The following is a 25,645-nucleotide window of genomic DNA, read 5'->3' as shown; positions in this document are numbered from 1 at the left end:
TGGAGCTCTTGGCCTCCCCGAGGATCTGACATCTCCCACATCGGACACAGAGTCATTGAGTCACGGAACAGTTTGGGTCACAAGGGAACTTAAAGGTCCACCTCCCTACTGTGGCCAGTGACACCTTCCACTAGACCAGCTTGCTCCAAACCCCATCCAGCCTGGCCTTGAACACTTCCAGGGATGGGGCCTCCACACCTTCTCTGGACAACCTGTGCCAGGGCCTCACCACCCTCACAGGAAAGAATTTATTCCTGATATCTCATCTAAACCTGCCCTCTGTTTGAAGCCATTCCCCCTTATCCTCCCATTCTGTGCCTCTGTCCAAAGGCTCTCCAGCTCTCTTGGTACTCCCTTTAGGTACTGGCAGGCACTCTGAGGTCTCCCCAGAGCCTTCCCTTCATCACAGTTTGATCTGTAATTTACCCTGATGCTGAGGGCAATGACCAACATGTTGCAGCTGTCATTTTGGCTGTTATTACACCAACTTTCCCAGTTCAGTGCCTTGCTGAACAGCATGCTTAATTGAGTTTATTCCTTCATTATTCAGAGAGTACCACTCTGCTGACATTGTGTCCCACAGACGAAATATATTAAGATCTGTCAGTGTTGTTCCTAATGGCACCAGATCATTATTCCCCTTTTAATTCTTCCTCTGTAGATGTTACTCAATGGTTCACCACAAGGCACTGCTAAAAAAAGATTAGGACCCCAATGTTACCAGGAAACACCAGATGCTGCTTTATATTCCATAAGCAGTTATAGCTCTAAGGTGGAAAACAGGGCCAGCAGAACATCTTCAGGGCCAGAAACATGTGAGAAAATTTCCCCTCACAATTCCACCAGACTTTCTTTGTAATGACAGAAGAGAAAAGCACATTCCTGACCCTGCCTGGGTGGCACAATACCATTTCAACTTGATGCTGCAGGAGCAATGCCAGATGGATGGGTGGGATCCCAACCTAGGGGAGGAAACCTGTCTACAATTCCATCATTTTTTCAATAAAACCATAACATTTAAACCACTTTACAAAGCTGTGAATAACAACACGACAAGATGAGCAATGCCTTGTGCCCCGGTCATACCCATGTGTTGTGATGATCCAGGTACCTTTGGATGGGGAAGGACCACACAGCTGCTAGGCTGGTAACAATTCTTCTTTTTCTCTTCTGATCATTGGAATAAGCAGCAGCATTGAGTTAAAAATAAGACCAAGCATTCTCCAGATCTGCAATTATTCTCTCGACTTGTACTTGTCTGTACTCTTTCTCCCACTAATCACTGCAGCACTAAATAATACCAGGGGAGTCTGAAATCCAAGGCCAATCTCAGACCCAGTAAATGACTAATAACACGAGTTGTTTACACACATTTAATTCAACATACCAGAAACAAATTCCTCACTCTCTTTAGCATTTTATTTGCTTATAAATACAAGTCAATACCACAAGATGGCACTTTCTTACTTGCAACACACACTATTATAAACACTTACCCTCTTCAAATGTTCCCAGATTTTTACGACATGTAACTTCTCAGTGGTTCTGAAACATTTAAAAAAGCAAGACCTTCTACAAACTGCATTTGTGTTTGATGTATATTAAATGAGGTCAGGTAATTAAATTCAAAAAAAGGAATTTATAAATATTTCAGATAAGAAAATTTAAATACAAAAGCAGAGTTTGTTTTAATTAAACTGAATAACAATTTAAACTGGCCATAATGTATCTACATGGTTTAATTTAATTTAAAATCCTTTTTAAACAATCAAATCCTCTAGCCATTCATCAAAACACCTATCTACTCAGCTCTTTAAAAAATATTCTTGGTTAAGAAACCACCTATGCTTTTTCATAACAATCCTTATTCTGTCTTGTAGGTGGAAATGAAGCAAAATCATATTCCAGACTAGAAAACAGGATAAGAAGGAAGAAACTTTAAAAAACCTGATAACTTCAGACACTTCAACTCATTCTTCCTTGCATTTCTCAAAATACATGATCTGGTTTTAAAGTCTTTGAACGAAATGTAAACACTAGAAAACTCATTGTTGAAGTATGTGAAGAATAAAGAACCCTGCACTAATATAGTGCATAATGATGCTGTGTCAAACTTGTCATTTACAGTAAATGTCACATTTTCCTTGGGATTGTCATGCCTTTTTTTTTTTTAAACTAATTCCTTTTGATGTCTGTAGATTCTCTCTTGTTTGGTTATTCCCATTGTTCAACAGGAAGAGATGTAGTTTCTGGTCTCTTCAGAAAAGTTTCAGAAGATCCAAGTTTTTGACTCCATTTTTTGTTAACAAAGAGGTGACAAAAGTCTCAGCTTGCAATACTTCTGTTCTGCCCAGGATATTATACATCAGGAGATTCCTCAAAAAACTGAGAAGTCAGAGAGTTCCAAAAAAGAAAGCAGTTAAGGCAGTTGATGTCTACATTTGGATTTCTTGTCTATGTTACATATCAATGTCTCCATCGTAGGCCAGGGTTAGAGGCTTCTGCTGTGGTGGAGGGCTTTGATGCTGCTTCGTTTTTTTGCTGCAAGAAAAGCATTTCAGAAGACAAAATTACAAACTATAACAAGCTCAGAAACATCATCAACCCCTAAACTTCAATTAAAAAAGTCAACTTTCCACAGTGGCCACTGAAAGCTGTAACGGGGTGGCACCACACGGCCCCTCTGGTGTGCTCTCACGTGTGTGGTATGGACACACAGCCTGCCAGAAACGGGCAGCCAGCTGTGCTGCCCACCTGCAGAGGATATAAAGCACATTTGTCTCCCATCTCTTCTCACAGCTGACAAAATAAGGAACACCTCACAGAAAAATCAGAGCATGAGCTGCCTGGGAGTGGGATATTCTCATTTTTCTTTGGCACAGTATTGAGGCAACAATAATTATTATTGAGAAATGCATTTCCTCAGCAGCCTCCAAGTGATGGAGAAGTGTGTAATGTTATTTAAAAAATCCTCTGTATCCTCTGCTGTGAAGCCACAGAGAAATGGAGCTACATGGCTTGGAAAATAAGGGAACTGCAGCTCCTAAGCTGTTACTTGAGCTTTTAACCCAAGAGAGAGGCTGAGAGAAAGACTAAGGGAGTGAGAGAGAATAAACTGTTGGATGAAAGAGGGCAGTGATGCTGTCAGGCCAGAGCTGTGACTCTCTGGTTACCTGCCCTGGTCTGACAGGGCCTGGGCCAGCTTGTACCAGGAATGTTTTTAAGTTCAGGCCAAATCCTTGGGAATTGCAGGACACCTGGATGCTTCCCACTTCTCCCTTCCTGTCCTCCCAGAGGCATCAAAGGCAGCGCCTTTCCAAATATTCAAAGCAGGGAGAGCAGCGCGAGCTCTGTAAGGCCAGGCTCACCTCCCCTGCCCGAGTAAGGCTTTGCTGGAGGAGGGCAGACACTCCTCACCCCCAGTAAAACCCCAGACCCCCTGCACTAAAGGTGCAGACCAGGCACCCTGTCCTTAACAATGGCTGGTGGGAGCAGCTTTAGACACAGGACATGTTTTCACCTGATGTATTCACTGCAAAAACCTATTTAGGGATTTTCTGAGCTGTAGCGAACAGCCAAAAAACCACAATTAACACCAAGAGACCCAATCTCCCATGAACTCTTATGCCATCTCTGAATCCATTTATCTTCCTGGCATGCACAGTCCTGGCAGCAGCAAGCTCACAAGGTAATAATGCACTGTGTGAAAAATAATATCTTTTGTTTATTTTAAACGACCATTTCATCAGATGCCTCCTACTTCTTTTATTGTGGGAAATAAAAATTCCATAGCACCCTTTCCTCCCCCATTCATGATTTCATAGATCTCTATTGTATTCCCACATCAAACATCATTTTTCAACTGAATGTCCCTATTCTATTTAGTCCTTCCTTGAGCAGAAGCCAGCTCCCTGTTCCAATCACTCTCCTTGCCTTTCTTCAGTTTTACTTTATCTTTTTTTGAAGAATACAATAAAACCCCTTTCTAATCCCAGCAGAAGTCTGAATAAATATAAGGGCCTATTGATAACCAAAAATAATTCTTTCCCTGCATGGCCACCAAACTTCTTCCCAATAAAGGCTGTTAACATTTACAGTTTGGAGAGTTTTAATTACTCTGAGGTAGGGGCCAAATGAAGACATTTAGGCAGTCCAACTTCCATCCTTTCCTGAAGCCTTGAGCATTAAATACCTGCAATGCAGTGTTGTGATGTATCTTGGATTATTTAAAAAAAAGCAAACTAGCTTTTATTTAAGGACAAAATACCTGCCATACTCACCACATCAGGTAGGATGTAAAAATCAGGAAAACAATGATAAAGAAGCCACCAGCTGATACTCCATATACCCATATCTTCAGTTTACCATCTGAAGACGAGGAAAAAGGATAGAGGTAGAAGAGGAGAGAATAAAAGACTTTATTCTAAAATACACAGAGTTTTAAGAGATCAAGTAAAGAGAAATTAGGAGCATCACTGATGGGGAACACAGCAAGGGCTGGCTGGGAGTAACCCATAAACCCTATACTTCCGATAGCAAAGAGGATTTCTGAAAAAAATCCATCATTTTAAAGACAAAACTTTAATGGAAAGGGGCAGGGACATGGGATAATTGGGGTAACATTCCCTCCAGAGCCCAGTGGCTGCCCTGGCAGAGGCAGTTCAATGCTGAGCTGACCCAGGCAGACACAGGCAACACCTGATGTGTTTCGCTGAGGGCTGAGAAGGGATGGGATTGTTCTCCATAAAGACTTGAGGGTCGGCTGGGGTAAACACCAGCAAGCACGAGTGGAAAAGCTGCTTAGAACTGGGAAACACTCGGGCAACAAATGGGAATAAATTCAGCTTAGAATAAAAACAAGAATAGGCTTTGTAATAGTAAGAGGGATAAAGCTGGGAAAGGACTTTCGGGTTGGGCCACAGGAGCAGGAGACAAAACTGGCTTTAAGACAAGGTAAGGCTGTGAACTGGGCTGTTTGGGCTGCAGTGACCCAGGACCCCTGCAAGAACCCCTCCATGCACATGTGGGCTTGAGTCTGTTCAAACATTCCCTTGTCTCAGAACACTTTACTTGGACAGATCCTTATTTACAAGCTTTGCATTAATAATAACAGCAGTTTTTGAAAGACCAATACTTCTGTTCCTCTCTCTGAACTGGCTGGACAGCTTTCCCTGTAGGGAGCAGCAGGTTTGGTACTTTTCCATGCAGCAGCAGCCTGAGGTGATTCACAACAACAGAGCTGCAAAAACACACTGGAGGCAGGAACAGGAACCTGTGCTGTGCCCACAGACACAGTTTGAGAGAGGCCATTTCAAATTCAGTCAAGCGAGAGGGACAATCACTGAGCCTGGTTTTCATTTTATGTTTGAATGACAAATTTTTTCAAAGGGAAACACATTTAATCAGATCCCATTCTTTCTCATTTTTCTTCCAGGCTTTGTGGAAAGGGTGAGTACCTCTCACAGATTTTCTCTGCTCCATAAAACACTTGCAGACTATCTCCCATGAGAGAAGAGCTCTGTTCAATTCATCAGGTCCGGGTTGGTTTGTTTGGGTTATTTTGCTGAAGTCTAGGTATGAAATTTGTTGCCCTCTCAACTGGAGATGGCCAAGAAACGTTTAGCAATCCTGCAAGGGGACTGTCACAGCCACATAAAGGCGTCACAGCATGTCTGCTGTGAAGGCAGCTCTGCTCTCCATCCCCAGCAGAAAGGCACTGGACCATGTCATCTGACAATTTACACAATGTTATTTAAATTTTCTCTCAAGTTGAAGAAAAGTTTCTGTACCTGAACTCTGGCCTCTCAGAGTGTGGTTAAGAGAGAAAAGCACAGCCTGATTTGAAATCAGTTCTGTGCACTCCTGTAGAGCGTTTAGAAGAACAAAAACATCAGCCTCATTAAATCAAAATAAAATTAGTGTTCCAAACTGTAAACAGGAAGGGCAATCACAGATTAGCTGGAGAAGGCACACATACTTTCACTGACCAACACAATGTCAAGGACTGCGGTGCTGCAGGGTGTTAAATGCCATCCATACAGCAGCTCTCACCACAGACCTGCTATCAAGAGCAGAACAGGTAGGTAACAGTGATTTCCTGGCTCAGCCAGCAGTAACTACTGCAAAACCCAGACTGGTGAGCCTGACAGCCTCTTTGAGGGGAGTAATTACACATTTTGTCGTGAAGTTAGACAAAGGGGAATGATTTGAAGAGCACCAGCCTTGAGCTGGGGTCTGAAGAGCACATTCAGACTGAAGAGTTACCTGCAGGATGCCATGGGGTTGGTAATACACTTAGCACACATGGAGCACCTTTATTCCTTTCCCATGTATTGTTTCTATAACATTTCTGCCCTAAAATTAAGCAACACCATGTTCTGTAAAAGTTCCTCAGTCATTACTTCTTCTGCAGACCCTGGGTGAGAGTTGGCTCACAGATGCTTCACTGAGGTAAAGCTCTCCAGAAGCTTTTGGGGCTGCAGACTCAAATGTAAAAAGACAAAAAAGAGAGGACTGCAGCACCTACCTATGCCTCCCTCCCTTTTTCTAACCCCATAAAGGTACCAGCCAAAGAGATGACACCTAAGTAAGACAACCTACAGAGGGTCAGGGATGTTGACAAAAAGGCAATTAACCTCAGACCTGTGACTCAAACTGCTGGTGAACTGTGTGGGTGAAGTGGATGAAGGGTTTGATCGAAAAGCAGCCAACTTTAAAAGGCTTTGGACTGAGCTCTCTGAGCCCAGAGACTGTCAACGCAAAGGTTAACCACTGTCTGCAAATCAAATATGTAAATGTAACATTCAAAGTGTGCTCACATATATCAGACAGAATTATGGCCCCCTGAAGCCCCTAACAGAACCTTTCCCTACGTGTTTTCTGAAGTCTCGTGTTCATTAGGAACTAATTGCAAACAAATGCAATGTCAGGTACCAGAAGAGGGGGAAGAACTGCACTGCCAGTATTTCATAACACAAGGAAAACAGATGCATTTCAGTCAAACCTGATGTGCCTGATACATTTGCTTCCCATTTTTAAAGTCTATTTGCATTTCAGAAATTTGTTTTGGATTAATTCATCTTCAAAACAACAGTCCAAATGGGAATCAGCTATTGCAACAATAGCAGACCAGTCTGAGCACATCCAGTCCATGGGTCCAAGTGGGAAGGATTTATGCTGTGGATGTCAAAGATCTACCTGGGACGAGCTGCTTGGGCACAGCAGCTTGTCTGCCTTTGTGGGACGCTTTTAATGTTTTAACTTCAACACTGAAGATAAACTCTACACTTTCTACCCTATTCTTTTAATATATTTTTGAAATATGGCAAGAAACAACCAATGTCTTCTTTAATGAAATCTTAAGCACTTCCTGCTCTGAAACTTCTGAAGCGCTAGTGATCAATATCTTTCCTAGTCCAAACATATTACTTCTAGAAACATCATCAGATAATAGTTCTAAACATCCCCCCAAATCACACATGAGTGTACTTTTGCAAAATATTATTGCTTCATTCTGTCTTTGCTATCTCTCAGCATAAGAGATTGTGATTCCTCTGTACAGGCACAAAGGCATGAAAGACAGCATGCGAGCTGGAAACCAGGAGGTTGCTCTGCAGCTCCCAGACACAATCTCTGATGTTATCATCTACAAAGCTTGTACCCTTCCTCTACAGACACCTTCTAAAGACAATCTATTCTATTCATATTTAAGTTTTTCACCTGGATTAAAAGGTTGAATAGACCATCCTTTGAAAATGTCATGCATTTTGGAGTTGACAGGTTTATTTTTTCCGGCAATGGTCTTAACATCAGCTTTCTTATCTTCTAAACCTGGTACCTTCACGCAGTAATCCAGGAAACCATTTGATCTCATCACTTCCGTATATCCCCGCTCACAGCCGCAGACTCCCCTCTGGGAGATAAAAGGGAATTCAGCATTAAACCAAACAGTGCCCTCCCACAGAACAGTGCACACTGTAGGGAAAGCATGAACAAACTGCAAGGTATAACCAGCACACACCAATTCACCACCTCCAAAACAAACCAGTCAGGAACTGGTGCCTGCAAGCCCATTTCAGTTCAAAAAAACCCCAAATATGTTTGGGGAATTGGTTGAAGAAGAGTGAGTAACTATAGAGAAGTCCAACATATAAACGTTTTCATCCCAACAGGCTTAGTAACAGGAATTTGTGGCAAGCTCCTCTTGTCAGTAACAACTTCCCCACTGACCCTGCTGGGCAATAGAACAGACAAAACAAAATCAATCTCCCTTCAGACCCAAACCCTCCTCATGTGTTTCCACTCTGGTATTTCACAGGGCTATCTAAAATGAAGCTTTCTTATGACCAAATATCCACTACCCTGGATCGGACTGAGCAGTTTCTTCTTGAGGTTTTTTTAAAAGTCTGTGGTTTGCTAAATAGATACTCAATTTTCTGGATTTCTATTTTAAAACAGTTTTTTTTATACTGTTTTCCTTTGCTGATTGTCTTATATCTCTAATGTCTGTCTGAGGGTCTGATACTCTTGATCTGAACAGGTGATTGATGCTCCTTTATCTTCTCTTTTACAGAAGTTTTAAAAAGTCCCTTTTCTATAGAAAAGTACAACAGCATTCAATGAAAATTAAACCAAGAAGTCCCAAAACCCCTCCACAGAACAAACCCAGATGTGCAACACCACATAAATACTGCCATCACTCGTTTGTGCAGGTTCATGGTTTCCTTTCAGGATGAAATTCCCACAGCTTCCTCCAGGTGGTACCACGGACACACTAAACTATTTTCTGAGTCCTGGAATGCAATCTAAGACGCAATCTAATTGATTAGATCTCGCAGTGTTAATTTCCCAGCCCTGCTCTGCATCGAGCAGTTACCTGTGTGCAGTAGGAGAAGGGTTTCCTGCACGCCGGGCTGCAGTGCCAGACTTCGGCAGGTTTCGTCCGAAGAGGACACCCTCCTGGAAAAGAAAATACTGAGTGCCTTCAAGGGCATGTTTCTAAATGTTTTCATCTTGGATCACCACAGTGTAAGAAGTGCTTGCTTGCTTATTTTTTATAGTTAAATACTAGTCTATTAAGCATATTAGCATAATATCTGTAGGCATCGCATTAATTAATTTGCCGTAACAAGGCAGGGAATTATTATCATACCCATCTAGTTAATGGAGAACAGAGATACACAGATTTAAGCAATTTGCCACTGGCCACATAGGAAGTTGGGGGCAGAATCAGGAATTAGATGCAGATCTTCTGTGTTCTCATTAATGTCTTATCTACATAAAAAGACATAATCCACATTAACGCCCTTGCCCATCCTCACTTGGGAAAGCCTGTGCTTCTATAGGAATAAAAACACGTTCATGAGTTCTTAAATACTTGGCAACCTTTGCACCTAACACTTTTGTTATTATCCTAACTAGTCATTATAAATAGAACCAGACATGAACATCTGCATTTTTGTTTCCACTCTCTCCTCATTTACCCTGTGCATATTGAAAGAGATCCCATGGATACGCAGCCCTACTGCCTTTGTCAATCTCTCACGGAGCTTCAAAGTTCTGGCCATGAATTTCCCTTTTCATCCTGCACAGGCAGAATTTGTAGGTCACGGCAACAGCAGGAATCTCGCAGTTTGAGTGACTCGAGACGCCTGTGTTTTGAAAAGAAGAGGAGGTACAGAAGATGGGGTCTCTTACACGCGTGTGATGTTCTCTTCTGCTCTCCACCGCCACAGGAAGGTTGAACTGAGGGCTGTGCAAGCCAGCCCAGGCAAGCCTTTATTATGTGTGCACTCATTTCTGCCCATGACCAGCTTGCCAGAAAGGGCAATTAGCCCAAATACTCCTGTGTAATACATGTGTGACATTGAGCTGACAGCAAGGCTGGTGAGCTCCCACCTGTCCTTCTACACACAGATCCAAACTGAAATTCTGGAAGAGCGAGGAAGGATGCCCAACTCCCTCTGAGCAACAGATGCAGAAGCAGAAAAGCCAGTGTGGAGACATTTCATTCCCAAGTGTGCGAGGCCATTCGGGGACATACCTGTGACATTCACTCTGTCTGAGCGCTGACACCACACCGTGCGCACGTTGTCTCGCCAAAGGCTGGTTTGCCACAGGTAGTCGTAACACTTCCCTCCTGCAACATCAACACCAGTTACTCTTCACCTTGCAACAAACCCAGGATAAATTCTTGACAGGCAGGAAGCAGCGCTGTGGCTGAGCTACCTGAGCAAGGCCGTGTTTCCATCTCCTGTCCGGAGCAGCTCTCCCGGTTCTCCGGAGACTGGACGATGAAGGCCCTGGATCGAGACTGGCGCCCAGTTGTCTCAAAGCTCCTGCCATTGATGCAGGTGAGCTCACAGGAGCTCCACTCTGACCACTCTGTTAGGTGGCAGTCGCCTGCACATTGAAAGAAGAAATCACAGGTTTTCAGAAAGAATTAGCCTTGAAGGATAAGAACAACCTAAGCATACAACAGCTTTAATAGTGAAATATCCCTAGGACATCACGCAGTAGTACACAATATTTGGATTTTCCGCTTCACGGGGTATCTCATTTTATCAAAAAACAAAGGAAGACTTTCTCGGGTGATCTAGAAACAGCAGACTGAGCATTTACCTGATCTGCTGAAGCACAGATTTGTACTACAAGGGCTGACAGTACTGAGAGCTATGGGAGCATGTCCACCTCAGACAGCTACCACAGGCAGAAAATTCACTGTGACCTTCCAAACCCTTTACCTGGGCAAGGCACAGAGCAGGGTAACTGCAGCACGCTTTCCTTCGATGGCAGCTCACCACACAATTCCTTTTGTACTGGTTTGGATGTAGCAGAAACTGATGCATCATGCACTACACACGTGAGGTTCCGGACTTGCAATCCATCTCCACACTGTCCACCCTATGGGATAATGAAAGGGAACAGAGGCACACATCAAAGACATTAGCAGATGACAGAACACAGTAGATTCTACATGAAAGTCTTCAAAGATACAAACTTGGTCTGCAACAGTATCCCCAGTTGTGAGATGACAGATGGAGATCTCCACTACACACCTCTCTACAGAAGCTTGGAGGCAGGGGCAGGGCCACACAGGAAAGTGTGTCATTACCAAAGGTGTGGAAGAGGCTACATTCATAAAGGATTAATACCATCTTTGAGGTCTGTCCTTCTTGTCTTACTCAAATTAATGAATTTACTGATTCTTAATTAATGCCCAGTTACATGAACACAGACACTTTCGGCTTCTCTGAAGAAGCCAAGAGCAGGGCCTGCCCATAAGGAACAGACATTTCCTCTACCCTCCTTTGATGATACAGCCCAAGAAGAGCACTCACATGATTTAAACCCTGCCACAGCAAAAATCCTTACTGTACCATGGGCTGTGTCATGTTCTTAAGGGAGCAGACAGAGATCACCAACTCGTGTCACACACCCGAGTCAGCCATCATCTGTCACCACTAAACCCCATTTGAACAAGCAAAAGGAGGCTCCATCTGAGCCACTCCATGCCCATCATCCCAGTTCTGAAATACCCAGGCATACACCGAACTACTGACGATTGACTTCCTTTAGTGGAAAATCAATATTCCTTGGCCAAAGTTATGATCAAGAGCTGAGGATGCTCTGAGAGTTAAAGCACTGAGGCTATTTCTAGAGGCTGGAATTGCTTCATTCTCATCAGATAAAGAGCTGTGATGCTGTTGAGGTGCCTCATGTCTGCATGATGCCTTATGAACGCGCGCCTGAAGCCCTGCGAAAACGGCACTTTACAAAATTGAGTAAACAAAACTCAAGAAGAAGGAAGAAACATTGCTTTTATATAACCAAGGGAAATGCTCCTTTGGATTTCTTGGCAGTGGATTCTTTTAAAATAATGGACTTCATCTGCAGAACAGAATGGCTCCTACCGAGTGCATTCATCCAGCAGCAGGTTTGCTAGCAGGAATCTCGAGAACGCCTCTCCTGCACACACCTGGCAGCTTTTGCATTCTCTCCCTCCCTTCTGTTGCAGATCCACAATAAAATGGAAGTAAGAGCATAACTAGCTGGATCTAGAGCAGCTGCTAATCTAAAGCATCCTAAAGAAGTATCAGGGTAGATTTACTGTATGCAGCCAGATTCCAAGTTTTAACACCGTGGCTCACTTTAGAACTTTACTGCTCTAAATTACTGTTTCACTGCTGAAACTTCTGTTGTGGTCTGAGATTAATGGTGCGTGAAACACTCGTGCCATGGGTTAGAGTGCTTAGCAATGGCTGGTGGGAACAGAAGATGATAGGAGAATATTCTCGGGGGAAATGGGCACTAATCAAACTGCAGTATTTCCAGTTTGAAATGACTCCAAAGAATGACTAAATGACTGGAGAAGACAGAAACGGTTTTCAAAAATATGCTTCTTCTTCTTCTACAAACAGTATATAATTATTTACATACATATTAATATATAGATAGTAATAAGAATACTGAGAAATAAATAGGTCAAAACAATAAATTTTTTCAGTACAACACTTTCCACTATAAAAGGCCACAGGCAAAGTCTTCATTTTTCTGTAACACTATATTGGAACTACATTAATATTTTCTAATGCTTAGAATAAAAAAAAATCTCCAAACCTATGAATTCTCAAAACAATCCTGAAAATAAAGATTGCTTTTTAACAGCAGCTTCCACTTGCCTTCTTTCTTTCAAGACCACCAATGGGTTTTTACAATCAATTGAACACACTTAGAAGATAAAATATCACCCTGTCGCTTACAGTAGAAGATGCTTTTTGGTATATTTGAAAAGGTCTTAAGCAATACAGGAGCATTGCATTAACTTCCTTATCATCTTCAAAATTATTCATGTCCTCAAAATTATACATTTAATTAACTGGTGTGGAAACAGAGGAAGTTTGTGGCAGCAATGGCACACTAAGGATGCAGGGAATAGCTGCTAACCAGAGGAGAACTGAAAGGAAACCATCACATATTCAAAACTCAGAGGATCAATTCTTTATTGTAAATGCTCTTTGGAAGGTGTGATCCTCTGAGGTTTGCCTAGAACCAGGATTTGCCTCGAGTCACGATCTCCTTGCAGAAATATGTGGGAATTTGACTTCCACAGGGGATTCCTCCCATTTGTCTGCAAAAACTCCTATCCTGACCTTTCAGAGGATGCAGAACTCATCCCGGGTTTCCTAACTACAGGATGTATGTGTCCCTCCAGCAGCACCTGCATGGAGCCTCCACCTCTCACCCTGCTCACCCTGCTAGGAAAGTAAGGAGAAGGTTTACACTTCCTGCGTCAGACAGCCAGGAATCGCTGGAATTCAGCACACTGATGTAAGGCAGCATGTCCACAAGCCTTCTCCCACATCACATCTGATACTTCCTACATATAACACTAACAAGACAGGAGGTAACAGCCCTAATGAGATGCTTTACCCAGATGCACCTTCAAGAAATGTTTTCCCTTTTTGGCTTTTACTGGGGTTCATGTGTTCACAGTTATTTTAGGTAAAGAGTTGATTGGGCAATGCTTTCACAGGTTGATGAGCATTGAATCAGGTAAAAGTCTCTCTAATGAGGGAGTGTGGCATGATCACATTTAAGGGAGTGCTTTTAAAACCATTAGAAAGGAAAGGTTCTTAGTCTTGTTAGGTATGTCAGCCAGCTTGTGTTTGATAATGCCTGGCTATTCCACTTATATTCCCTTAATGGAAAAAATGACCAACAGTGTCAGCCACTGCTAATTTTTTTTTTAAGCTGATCAGGGTAAACCACTTCAGCTCCAGGAGGAAAACAAGTAATGTCCTGTAATCCTCTGAAATTGGATGTACTGACCAGTTCCCAAGTTCTGCATTCCTCTGGATGCAAGGAAAATGCCCCATGCTGCCACAGGTGTGCCTGGGATGTGTGCAATTACTTGGGGAGCGATGCACTGATTTCCATACTGTGACAATCAGCAATGCAGAACACTAAGCAGGCTCTATTCCTAACCATGAAGACACCTCTAATTATTCACATGAAGCCAATTTAGCATAAAATAGTCCTCCTACAACTAGGAATTGCAGTCTCAGTTATAATACAAGAAAAAAATATTTTAGCCTTATAATTAATTGTCCCATTTCTATTATTACAGAAGACACTTTCACACTATGCATTTTGGCCTTACCAGAGGATGCTTTACCTTCTTTCACAAAGCATCCTTGAAAACAGGACTTCTGAAAGCTTTCTTTAGAACGCAGGCTTAAGCTGATTTTCCAGTAAAGCACAGGAATAAATCACCCTGTATTTATGAACTACATTTAATTCCTGAGCACCTCATTAAAGAGAAGTGAACATGAATAGAATGGCTTCTCTCCAAAACAAAGCAGAGGGGAGAGAAACTGCTCTGTGGTAATTGAAGGAGAGAAGCAGGCTCTAACTCACTGAATGCAGGGATGGTATCTGGGTTATGGAAGCCTGTGATTACTCGCTCTGAGCTGAAATTTAGCTGGGTTTGGGATGGGCACACTTTAATCTACACAATGTGTTATTTATCTGGAGTAAGCTAGGGCCTTAATTCAGCTTCCCTACTAATTCTTTTATCAGCTTTGTTAGCTCCTATGGTTGAAGGCCTCTTCCCTGATGTTTAACAGAATCTCCTTACGTTAGCTGGACAAAATATCAGCTGATGCTACCATTTTGCTCTATTTATGTTATACATATGTTATACACATGTTTTACATGCTGAGTACAGCACATACAAGGACCACATTCACATCACTAGTTGCAATGAGTTGTTGATTATAGAAAATACAAATATACTTCTGTTTCTCTGATCTTCGACTGTCACTATCCAGATTTCATTTGTGAAAACCTGGGAAAATTCTGGGTATTTATTGCGCCACTCACATATTCACTACACGTCCCTCCACCACACTGAGAAATCACGTGGGTATTCAAGGCATTGGCAGAGCAGAAATCACAAGGGATGTGTGTCTTTATGTGCATTATTGGCTTCAATCTCCTACATGATACAATGTGGAGAAGCAGCCACAGATCTGGTACAGGTCCTGTCCCCTGGGACCAGACAGGGCTCGTTTCCACCACACTTCTCCTACCTCCATCTCACCAAAGCCAGATTTAAGAAGCCTGATAAACTTCACTGCGAAAGATTCACCTCTGCTTAAACTGGGTTACCAACCAATAATGTTTTAATATTGGAAATGTGATCTAACAGATAAGGAGAGAAGTAAAAGTACAGATGGGAAGAAAAAGTCAATTCAAGCTTGATGGAAGTCACTGCCAGTGAAAAAATAATGGCCCCAGTGCTGAGCACAGGTGCCGAGGGTAGGGACAGCACACTGGAACTGAATCCAGACATTTTTAGATCATTAAAAAGATAGCCAGCGTAAGGAGAAAGTAGAAACCAGCCCTTCATACAATAACTTACACTACTGTACTGGAGACCTGGGGGGGAAGACCTGCTGTACAGTCCTTCCAAAGAAAAGGAAATAAAAAAAGATAAAAAAAGGCTAAGCTGCCTTGATGTCTAGTGTATCTATTTTCCTGTTAGAGATATCTTATGTAATTAAATTATAGGTCACCACGACTATGCCCAGTCAAACACATTCACTCCCTAAATCCCCTACAGTAATTCTATGAGCACACAGTACTTGAACCCGTATCACTACTTATGAACGGCTGCTGATGGTTGGAAGATGAGGGGCAGGGGTTCACAGCTCCTGAACTTCCCCCTCTTCCCTACAGACCTTCACCAGCCACAGAGACACCTCCGGCCCATGACCAGCAATTAATCCCACAACGTGACGGGGGTTTTGCCGTTGACCCCAGAGGAAGCTCTGGAGCCGTCGGGGAGCACTGGAGAAAGCCTTACCTGGACCATGCAGGGAGACCAGGGGCCCAGCAGCCAGCTGTAGCAGGGCTTCACCGGGCAGCTCCTGTGCTGGGTGAGCTGGCCCGGGCAGGGCCTGCCCTCGCCCGCTGCCCGCAGCACCACAGAGCGCCCACGCACCATCTGGCCTAGGCGGGGGGACAGATAGCACACAGCCCAGGAGACATGCAGCGAGAGAGAGAGAGAAAGAAAGAAACAAAGAAAGAAAGACAGATTTTGTAATTTATCAGCATTCCTAGTTCATTTCCCACCACTAAAATCTGTTAAAAAAGCAATTAATTGGGAAGACTGTTTGTATAATAGGGATGTGATTGCTAAGTCTAAGAAATGCAGTCACTGATATTTTCAAGAACACTTTTTAAACACAGTTTTGTATGTTTTCCAAAGATAGTATTTGTTTATGCAACACATTTAAATACTTGACTAGATCCTAATTATTAAATATGACAGGAAAATAATTCCTATGACAGCAGCATTTCTACCATTACATATTCAATATGTTTCCAGAGATTTTTAACAAATGAAATTTCTTTTTATGAGCAATTATGTGGACCTAATTTGAAAACTGCAAACACTGTAGTGGCTATTACCATCCATAACCACTTCTACCATTTCCATTAAAATCCTATTTATTATTGGTGAAAACTTCTTCAGCCACTGAATGGAAAAAGCAATTATGTTACTACTTTTGAACTAATAAAACTGAATATATTCATTAAAGTTACAGCAATTCCATTTCCGCCTCCTTTGCTGTCCATTTATGTCCAGGAATGTTTTCACTCAAAATGTTTCAATTAGAATTCCATCTCCAATTAAAAAGAAAAGTGGAAAAGAAAAAGCCCTTATGCAGTGGGATGCAGAAGATTGTGCTGGGGATAAAATTTCTGCCCTGTCTTTCAACAGGTGTAGATTTGAGTTAAAAACTGAAAGGTCTGGGCTGTAAGGGCAGACAAATACAACAAGGCAGAGGTGAGTGGTAATTGTTAACCCAGTGCAAAGGAAGAGATAAGGTGTTGTTGGAGCTCTCCCTTTTGGATCACTGCCCTTCAGCTGCTTTTGTGAGCAGAGGGGAGTCTGGTGGGGGAGCAAACACCCTGCAAAATAGAGAGGCTGCAACACCCAGCCAGATCCTTCTCCCAGATATTTATGCACACGATTTTTAATTAAGGATTCTGCAGGTGTAAGGCATATCTCTGATACCTGTCATCATGATCATCCACAGAGCAAGGTTTCCAAAAACATTTTAGCAAATAAAAATTAAAAGCAGACACACTTGGAAAAGGCACCTTAGCAAGCTCTCTTACCTTTATTCCCTTGCTCTGACCCACTGAATTCCATTTTTAAACCCATTAAAACCAATTTTAAGACTTCTTCCTTTTCCAGTTTTAATCCCCTAGACCTGAGGAGTTTGTAGCAGAAGTGATGATAAAAGCTGTTACCCACACAACTGCATTCAGCCATCACGGAATCAGACACATCAGGAGATGGAAAAAATCCTACCAGCTGAGAGGAAAGGAAAAAGGAAAGGAAAAAGGAAAGGAGAAGGAGGAGGAGAAGGACAGGAGAGGAGAGGAAGGAAAAGGAAAAGGACAAAAAGGAAAAAAGAAAAAGGAAAAGGACAAAAAAGGAAAGAAGAAAAAGGAAAAGAAAAAGGAAAGGAAAACTCCAGTGGTTCACTGGGAGGTCAGAGCAAGGGAAGGGGAACCTCCCAGCCTGCTGTTGATGAACCCCACAACAGCTCTCCCTGGCCCAACTGGCCAAAATTAGCTGTTCCCTTCTCTCCAGCCAGAGACCAAATTTTCCTTAATGCTGAATGCTAAGTATTGGTGAGCAATGGAAAAGGCTCTTTGGGAAACAGTGGGAAGCCTATGGCTGCAGGGTTCTTGGGGCACCCTGCCAGGCACCAGCTCCCTGAATGGAGCTAAGGAAAAGGAGGTCTCCCAAGGTTAAAAGATCCAATTTCATTAGGAGGGACTTGAAAGCCTGAAGCATTCATCAAGCTGTTTTAATTAACTAAATAGTTTCCTTTTGTACAGTCTGTTTAACATGTTTCTAGCAATATGTAAATGGGAAGATCATTGAACAGAAAGAGGAATTAACAACCTTTCTTTCCATTTTGGTTTCCTCCAGTTGGTTATCCAAACTATTGAAACTCACTACAGCCCCAGTGGTCAGCAGGGGTTTGACTCAGTCTATCACTTTCTTTTTACACTGTGAATGAATCATTGAAGAAAGAAACTTCACTGAAACCTTTCTTTGCACAATGACTGCAGTGAGTTTCTTGAAGCTCTAATTTTTTTTACTCCAAAGACATTATCTAGGTGTTTGATTACCACTCAAGTAGCAGAAAAACTCAATTTTTTCTTTTTGAATACCTTATCTTTTGCTGCCTATGCAGAACAGAATCTCACTGGATCTGAAATTAATTTGCTTCCAATACAAACTCTAGAAGAGTTGAAGGAATCCTAGTTATTTTTTTAATTTTCCTTTGAATCGTTCTCTAATTTCCCAATGAATTTGCCACATCTCTAATTCCTCTGCTCTGCAATGTTATATGATACAAAAATAAGGACAGAAAGGATGCTGAAACTGAAAATAAACATTTCTTCAAATTCTCAAATTAGTTTTGAAAGGGAAAAAAAACAAGAGGCCAGTCTTGTTAATGCTGGTCACTTAAAATTCTGTTTTGTGTCAGCAGCAAGAATTGCATCTCAGGAACACAGGATTATATTTTCAAATTAGAAGAGTAAGATTTTTTTACCCCCAAGAAATTCTTGCCATTACTTGCACTTTATCCCCACAGAGTGATGTGTCACAGCTGACACCAAGAAGATTCAAATTCCTGCTACAGTTCATCCCAGTCACAATGACCAACATGTTGTAAGCAGTTGAGTGAGTTTGAGCAGAGCACACAAAACACAGCTCTATCAAGGAAGCACAAGACCAGAGCAGGGACCAAATTATTTAAATAAGCCTTGGAGGTCAGGTTAGGTCCAGTCACAAACAAGTGGGACAGGTGACAAGTAGGGCTTTTCATCCACTTCCCACTGCCAGTGCCACCAGCGGGCACGGGGGCATCCCCAGCAACGCCTCCCACTGTCAGACAGGAGCTTGCCAAGTTCGAGTAGCAGGCAAGAAAGCATCACAAGAAGTTCTTCAGAAGGCAACACTGAAAATGTTTTCCCAAATTGGTGATGATCCAAAGAAGAATATAACCACCGAAGTTTTCGGTTGTGTGCATCCTTGTGCCCCTTCACCTCTATCCCACAGGTCACTCTGGTGTTGGGGTTCCGTCTCCGCAGCCCGCTAAGGTCCCACTGGGGGTCTGAGGACTGAGTAAGGCACAGCAACATGTTCAGCCCTGGTAAATCCTGTAATTTCTCTGATAAAGTCAGCTTTGTCAGAGGCAAAGCACAGCTGGAGGTGGTTTTATACAGTTTAGCACTCCTGTTAGTGAACTTGAGAGAAGCCATGTAGGACTGGAAAACATTTATGTAAAAAAATTCAGCATCCTCATGTATTCATTTGCCTTAACAAAGGAAATTCAGTTTGCTGGGGATTATCCTCACCAAACATCTTTCCAGTAACTTTGATTCAGGCCACGGAAGCATCATCCATTAAGGCAGTTCTATACATCTTTTCAGAGGAGTACAGCGACTGATATAAGGAACCCTTATATATAACCCGGTATCAGCCTAAAGCCCTATGCAGCATCCTGAGCAGAGGCTGCCCAGAACTACAGCTGCAACAGGCAAACATCAGTTACACATTTCCACAGGCTCAGCGCAGGCAGGAAAGAGAGATCTGCTTTACTCATCACCATTCATTAAAATCAATATATTTGCCTTTGGCTGCTGTGTACCAGAACTGTGTTAGATGCCAGTGCCACATGCACAGGAGCACCACTTCATGTTTAGATGCATTATTCCATAAAATAGAACCTGAGTAAAGGTACCACCCATTAAAATATATCACATCAAACTGTTACTGGAAGAGAAGGAGAGAATAAAAACATTAGCAACAATCCTTGAATAAAAAAACATGTGAAAACACACATCCAGCAACACTAAATTTTGACCTGAATTATATTTAAATTATGTTTCTCTTTGAAGTCCTTTATGGTGCTTCTGCACATACTCTCCAAAAAAAGCCAGAAAAGCAAAATATTGCCATAAGCTGATCCAGTAATGCTGCACTCAACTTGCTGTGAATTGTTTCTGAGCACGGAGCACCTAAGCCCTGCATTTCAGCTGTACCAAACCGTGGGCAGCTACTTACTGGCAAAGGGAAGCAGTTATGAGGGTTTACTACAGCCAATTCCCACAGTTTGTTTATTGTCATCCTTTGTTTTTTCCTGTCTAATTTGAGGCTTCATCCTACTCCCACAAATGCCTGTGAGAAACTCAGGGTGACTTCAGAGGTGTCGCAGTCCATGACCTTTCCGGCTGGAAACCCTCGCTGTGTTCCCCTGAAGCACCACCTGTAGATGAGTGCACAAGTGAAGTCTTCTCTGCTATTGCCATCATGCAGGAGTATTTACAACCTCCCAGAACTCAGTGAAGCAGCTGAAGTGACGGTGTTTGTGCTGTTGGAACCACGCTAGGGCCACGGCCACAGGACTGTGCCAAGGCCCCTCCACCAGGGATGTTTGGTACCAGGGTAGATCTACACTTCAGAGTTGATACAGCAAAAGTCAGATCAGGACCGAGGCTGCAGGAAAATCAACCACGTGCTTGGAATAATCTGGATGCAAAGTATTTTTGTTTCACTGATGTTCATGCTTTGGCATGAGGGTCAGAAGACTCTCAGGTCCCTGCAAAGTTGTTCAAGTGGTAGAGTAGGACTGAGCAAAACTTGGCTTCTTTATGATACAATTTTTAAGACAGTTTTCCCAGCTGCTTAGCTGCCACAGGTCCACAAAAGAGTATCTCCAGCTTTTAAATCCATGTTAATCCACAGCAGTAATACAGTGACCTGTACAAGACAGCTCTCTAGCCAGCAGTGTAACAGAGTTATGATCTTTGAGGACCAGGGACAACCCATAAACCGAGCTGAGCTTGGGCTTGACTGTGTGGCTCAAGCAGCCTCAATGAGGTTTGGCACCTAAAGCCAGGACACTGGTTGGAAGGTCTCTTTCAGCAGGGCACAGATGTTTCCAGCTTTCCTCTGGTATAGGACATGAAGTAACTCCTTGTATCCACTGGCAGCCATCAACTCTTTAACCAGTCTTTGGAATTTGCACAAGTGTTTCAGGATCAGGGACTGAATGCAAGACACGTCTTCACTCAAGTACATCCTTTTGCAAACTATGCAATATAAGAGCTCAGGATAAAAAAACCTACAGGTACTATATAGGGTAAGCTGCTCCTTGAGCATGCTAAAAGCCATAAAAACATTGCAACCTGCTTTTGCATTGTACTCTGTTTAAGTCAGTAAGTGATTGAACACTCAAAAAATTAAATTAAGTTTATTCAGCAACACGAGCATTAACACTCCAAAATGGATTTTGAAGAAAAAAATAAAATTTGGAATGAATAGTACTCCCAGTGTGTTGTTGTTAAAACACTGTCCATGAATTATTCACTTCTGTTAAGAAAGCACTACTTCACAAACGGGCTAAAAGCTCAGCAAAGAAAGAACAGCACTAATCCAAATATTAAGCTTTTTCTGTAACACGCTTTGATCTCAGGAATCCATCTGAAGGAATCACTTTATGGAAGTTAAGAGCTTTCTTCTTTTTGACCTTAAGTGAATTTGATTCAAATATACATTATGGCTTTTGAATCTTAAAGACCATTAGCTGTACATCTAATGCACATCAGAAGCCTGGGAAATAAAGTCCCAAGCTTATTGAGAATAAAACCTTGAATGCATTTCCTCATGTCAATACTCAAAGGGTATTTTAAATCATATAAGTTGAAAAAGGTCCTAATCCTTTCACTTTTTGTATGCTGGTGAGCACTACTGGCTATAGAAGGTCTTGCTGAAGTTACTGGGGTCACAGCAGTGCTAAGGGACCTGTGGATGCAAGATGGAGGCAGAGGTATACACTAAATGATGAAAAACAGTCTTTGTGCATTTTCTTCAATGGGATGCAATTATGTTACTAAAAGTTACTTCACCAGAGGATTTGTATTTATTTATTAAGCTCTTCAGAATCCTGTAACACTCCCCAGCTCTTTGCTAGCTTTACATATTCCTCATCCCCAGGGTTAACATTTGCTGTGACTGAATTCTGAGAGTTTGAATTAATCAATAAATAATCCTCCAGATATCTGACTACTTGTTCCCTAAGTTGCATTTTTCACTTTGGACTGCTTTGAGAATAGCCTGCTTTGCTCAAAACACCCACCACCTTAAGACCTCAAGAGGGTCCAAAACCACCCCCGAAGGATTCGGGTGCGGCTCGAGGCTATCCCTGAGCTCTGTACCCCTATTCAGGGACTGTCTGAGCCCACTTGGGGCTGTGGGTGCTGTCTGTGCTGCATTGCTGAGGTATGTAAGGTCAGGAGGGCAGGTAGGGACTCACCGCCAGCGCCACACGTGTGGGAGCACTGCGACCAGGCTGACCACGGGGAGAGCTGGCAGTCCACGGCACACCCCACCATGCACCGGCTGCTCGTGGGCACAGGCTTCTCCAGGTGCAGCTGTGACAGGGAAACACAGGCATTAGCTTCCCCAGGCCCCAGCCACCTCCTGCCACAGCCCAGCACCCAGCAAGAACTGGCAGCAACTCTGCAGGACACCTGCATGGTGTTTACAGGGAGCTGTCCCGATGGTGCAATGGGTGAACGCGGTTTCAGTGTTGAAGTGTTTCACATCTAACCATCCCTCAGTGTTTGGGTCTTATTCCAAAAGGATAACCCCAGACTTCTGGTAGTAGGACACAATCTCCCTGGTCCCCAGCTTTGGGATGGTTCACGGTTGGCAGCCATGCCCCCTGTGTTCAAGTCAAGGTGTGATACCAGCCACTGACACCCCTCTGTCTCCCAAAGCCCCCAGCTGTGTGCTCCCAGCACCAAACACAACTTTTCCACCATTTACGGGGGATGTCTTGGCGTGGATCAGAAGGCACCACCAGCCTTCTGGAAACACGAAGACGTCTGGGTGTGTCTCAGCCCTGCTCACCCGCTGGCAGAGCTGCATGCTGACGGTGGCCCCGTCGCTGCGCCGGCAGCTCAGGAGGCGGCGCCGCTCCCCGTGCCCACAGGTGGCATTGGCACCCAGCTGGCACCCGCTCCAGCCTGCAGACACAAAGCAGAGGGTGCACTGCTGCAGGTCACCTTTATACTCAACACAGAATCACAGAATGGCTTGGAAGGGAGCTTAAAGATTGTGTAGTTCCAATCCCCTGCCATGGGCAGCTCAAAGCCCCATCCAGCCTGGCTTTGAAGCCTTGAACATGGGCGTTACCTTCACCTACAGCAGCACTTCCCCATGTCAGGGCATCCCATACCCAAGAACAACCCCTCACAAAAGAAAGTTGTTCTCAAAGCCAGGCAAGTCTCAGAGGAGACACCACTCGTTTCACAGTCCAATACCGTATCCCATTACGACACTGGTACATCAGAGTGCACATGCTGAACACTGATAAAGGGTATCAGTTCAATCCAGTTGGCATAGGCATAAGACTCTACTGTCTGAAGTAAAATTCTGCTTTGATAAAGCAGCCGGGGAACTTTCTGAAGGGGAACTCTGGTTTAACCTGTTTTTGTCTCGAGGCAAAGCTATCCATTATTTAAAACTAAACTCTAATACTCATGAAATAAAAGCAGTATTTCTAGCGGAAGAAAATTAATATCTTATTACGTGTCTGAAATTATGTTGGCCAGAATACAACTAAACTGAAATAAGCTTTAAAACATCATTTAAAATAAACAAAAAGCGTAACAGAAGCCACTAAAATTTCCATACACCACCAATAAATAAGAAGGATGAGAAGAAAACCTATCACTTTGTGTCTTCCACCTCTGATAAACATGAACACATAAATGTTCTGCATTTCTGAAATGTGATGATAAAAAAGGCATCATCCTGCTGCCTGTGTTTCTACGGCTTTTATTACAAACAGGCTGAGTTTATATTCATATATTTTATCTTGCTTTGTTCTCCCTTCCCACCAGCCCCCAAATTCCTCTTAGATCTCTCCTCTTTATGCCTCTCTCATTTATCTCAGGTGGTCAAAACAAAAGGAATTTTTCAATTTTGTTTTGTTCATTTGTTTGCAACAGAACCAATTGCTTCTAAGGTCCTAAAAATTGCATTTTGCTGGGAATATCCTATGCCCACCCATATAACCCATACTGCCTTCAAAGCAGACTTCTGTTGGTATTACTGGCTTCACCAGAACCACGCAGATGATGCTCTTTTAATTGGAATTTTGTAATTAATCCTGTTGATAACCCACTGAAAATCCCATTTAGCATGCTTTATTTCCAGTGTACCTGCAATGACAACTTACATAAAAGAAGAATTGTGCATTTGTCCACTAATGTGTAAAAACGTAAGTGTGTAGTTAACTTTATTGAAACCAACGATGGGGCTTTAACCAACTCCCCAGCAAACATAACTGAAAACACCTACTAAGGGTATATTGAAAATTTGCACCTACCTGTTAGGTTGTACTGGTATTGGAAGCAATTTTGGTTAAGAATACATGGCTTCATTTGTGAATCTTCAGGGCAGGGCTTTGAACTGACAGGAGACCTCAGCACTTGTCGGGTTCGGGTTTGCATAATATTTGGGTCACACACCTGGACAGAGAAGGGATGGACAGTACAGAGACCCCAGTAAATCAAACAGACACCACCGACCCCAGAAAATCACAGACACCACAGACCAGGGCTGTATATGCACATCCATGACCACATACAATCCCACTCCTGCACTAACAACACTTAAAAGCATATGAAGGAAAAGAAATGTGGTTCAAAGTTAAGAATCCAGTATTCCTAAAAGTCATCTTTTATCCACCCTGATTTGGCTATTTTAGCACTCCTATACTATTTTTTTCCATGTTTTTTGGTAAGGATCTATGGGGACAACAGGATAAAGACTGCACCATTTTGCTGTGCCCTGCTTTGCACCTCTTCCCAAGACTTCCAATGAAATGCCACAGTACTGAATAATGAACAGGATTTCTGGCACAATTAATGCATTTTTAAGTAATATCTGATGTTACAGCAAAGCACTCATTTCAAAGAAGGACATTTGTAATTGCATATCAGTTATGATGCTGACAACAAGACGAGGTGACTTTTCAGAGTATGTGATACAAATACTGATGTCCAGCTGCCTATAAACCAGGATTTTCTTGTTTACATTTTCACAGGAATATGAACCAGCTCAGGCAGGTTTTCATTTCTGTTTGTGCATCACAGGCACCAAAACTGTTTGTTTTTAGCAGCCCTCGATCCTCACTCTCACAGCACTGCAGCATGGAGCCCTTTTCCCACAATCCAGTAACGGGAACGGGTGAGCGGAAGTGGTCGCAGCAAACATAATGGAAATAAATCCCTTCTTAAAGGTATTCACTGCCATTTATTGAACAGGACGACCCATTTAACTCCTAACAGCTTCCCATTAGGATTGCTCAGGAACAGCAAAGAAAATAACAAAAAAGCAATGCATATAGAAATAGATTTTCATAAATGCTTGGGGATTTAAAACATGGTCTTTCTATAGAGTGCTGTAATTACAAAAAATAACAGTTTAAAACCATGGGCTTATTACCATGCAACAAACAGGCTGCAAATACTG

At 42.7% G+C, this 25,645-nt stretch overlaps 1 protein-coding gene across 7 annotated transcripts in view; it reads right to left on the bottom strand.

Annotated features, from left to right (window-relative positions):
* Nucleotides 1-1,362: 1,362 nt before the first annotated feature.
* The window catches only part of THSD7B (thrombospondin type 1 domain containing 7B), a 299,484-nt gene continuing 275,201 nt past the window's right edge, over nucleotides 1,363-25,645 (bottom strand). For 4 of the 7 annotated variants that reach the window (XM_032114787.1, XM_032114784.1, XM_032114789.1 and 1 more), the window contains 11 exons: nucleotides 24,498-24,639; nucleotides 23,015-23,130; nucleotides 22,416-22,533; nucleotides 15,869-16,014; nucleotides 10,743-10,902; nucleotides 10,228-10,401; nucleotides 10,043-10,138; nucleotides 8,876-8,958; nucleotides 7,720-7,912; nucleotides 4,281-4,368; nucleotides 1,363-2,541 (listed from right to left, as the gene is read on the bottom strand). In XM_032114787.1, coding sequence (XP_031970678.1) covers nucleotides 2,460-2,541; nucleotides 4,281-4,368; nucleotides 7,720-7,912; nucleotides 8,876-8,958; nucleotides 10,043-10,138; nucleotides 10,228-10,401; nucleotides 10,743-10,902; nucleotides 15,869-16,014; nucleotides 22,416-22,533; nucleotides 23,015-23,130; nucleotides 24,498-24,639 — 1,398 coding nt within the window. In that variant the 3' untranslated portion in view covers nucleotides 1,363-2,459. The other 3 variants (XM_032114790.1, XM_032114793.1, XM_032114791.1) reach the window with 3 other exon arrangements.

The sequence above is a fragment of the Corvus moneduloides genome, chromosome 7 (assembly GCF_009650955.1).
Source record: "Corvus moneduloides isolate bCorMon1 chromosome 7, bCorMon1.pri, whole genome shotgun sequence".
In the NCBI taxonomy this organism is placed as follows: Eukaryota; Metazoa; Chordata; class Aves; order Passeriformes; family Corvidae; genus Corvus; species Corvus moneduloides.
Note: the sequence above shows the minus strand (reverse complement) of the source record. Positions and strands in the feature narration are given on the sequence as shown.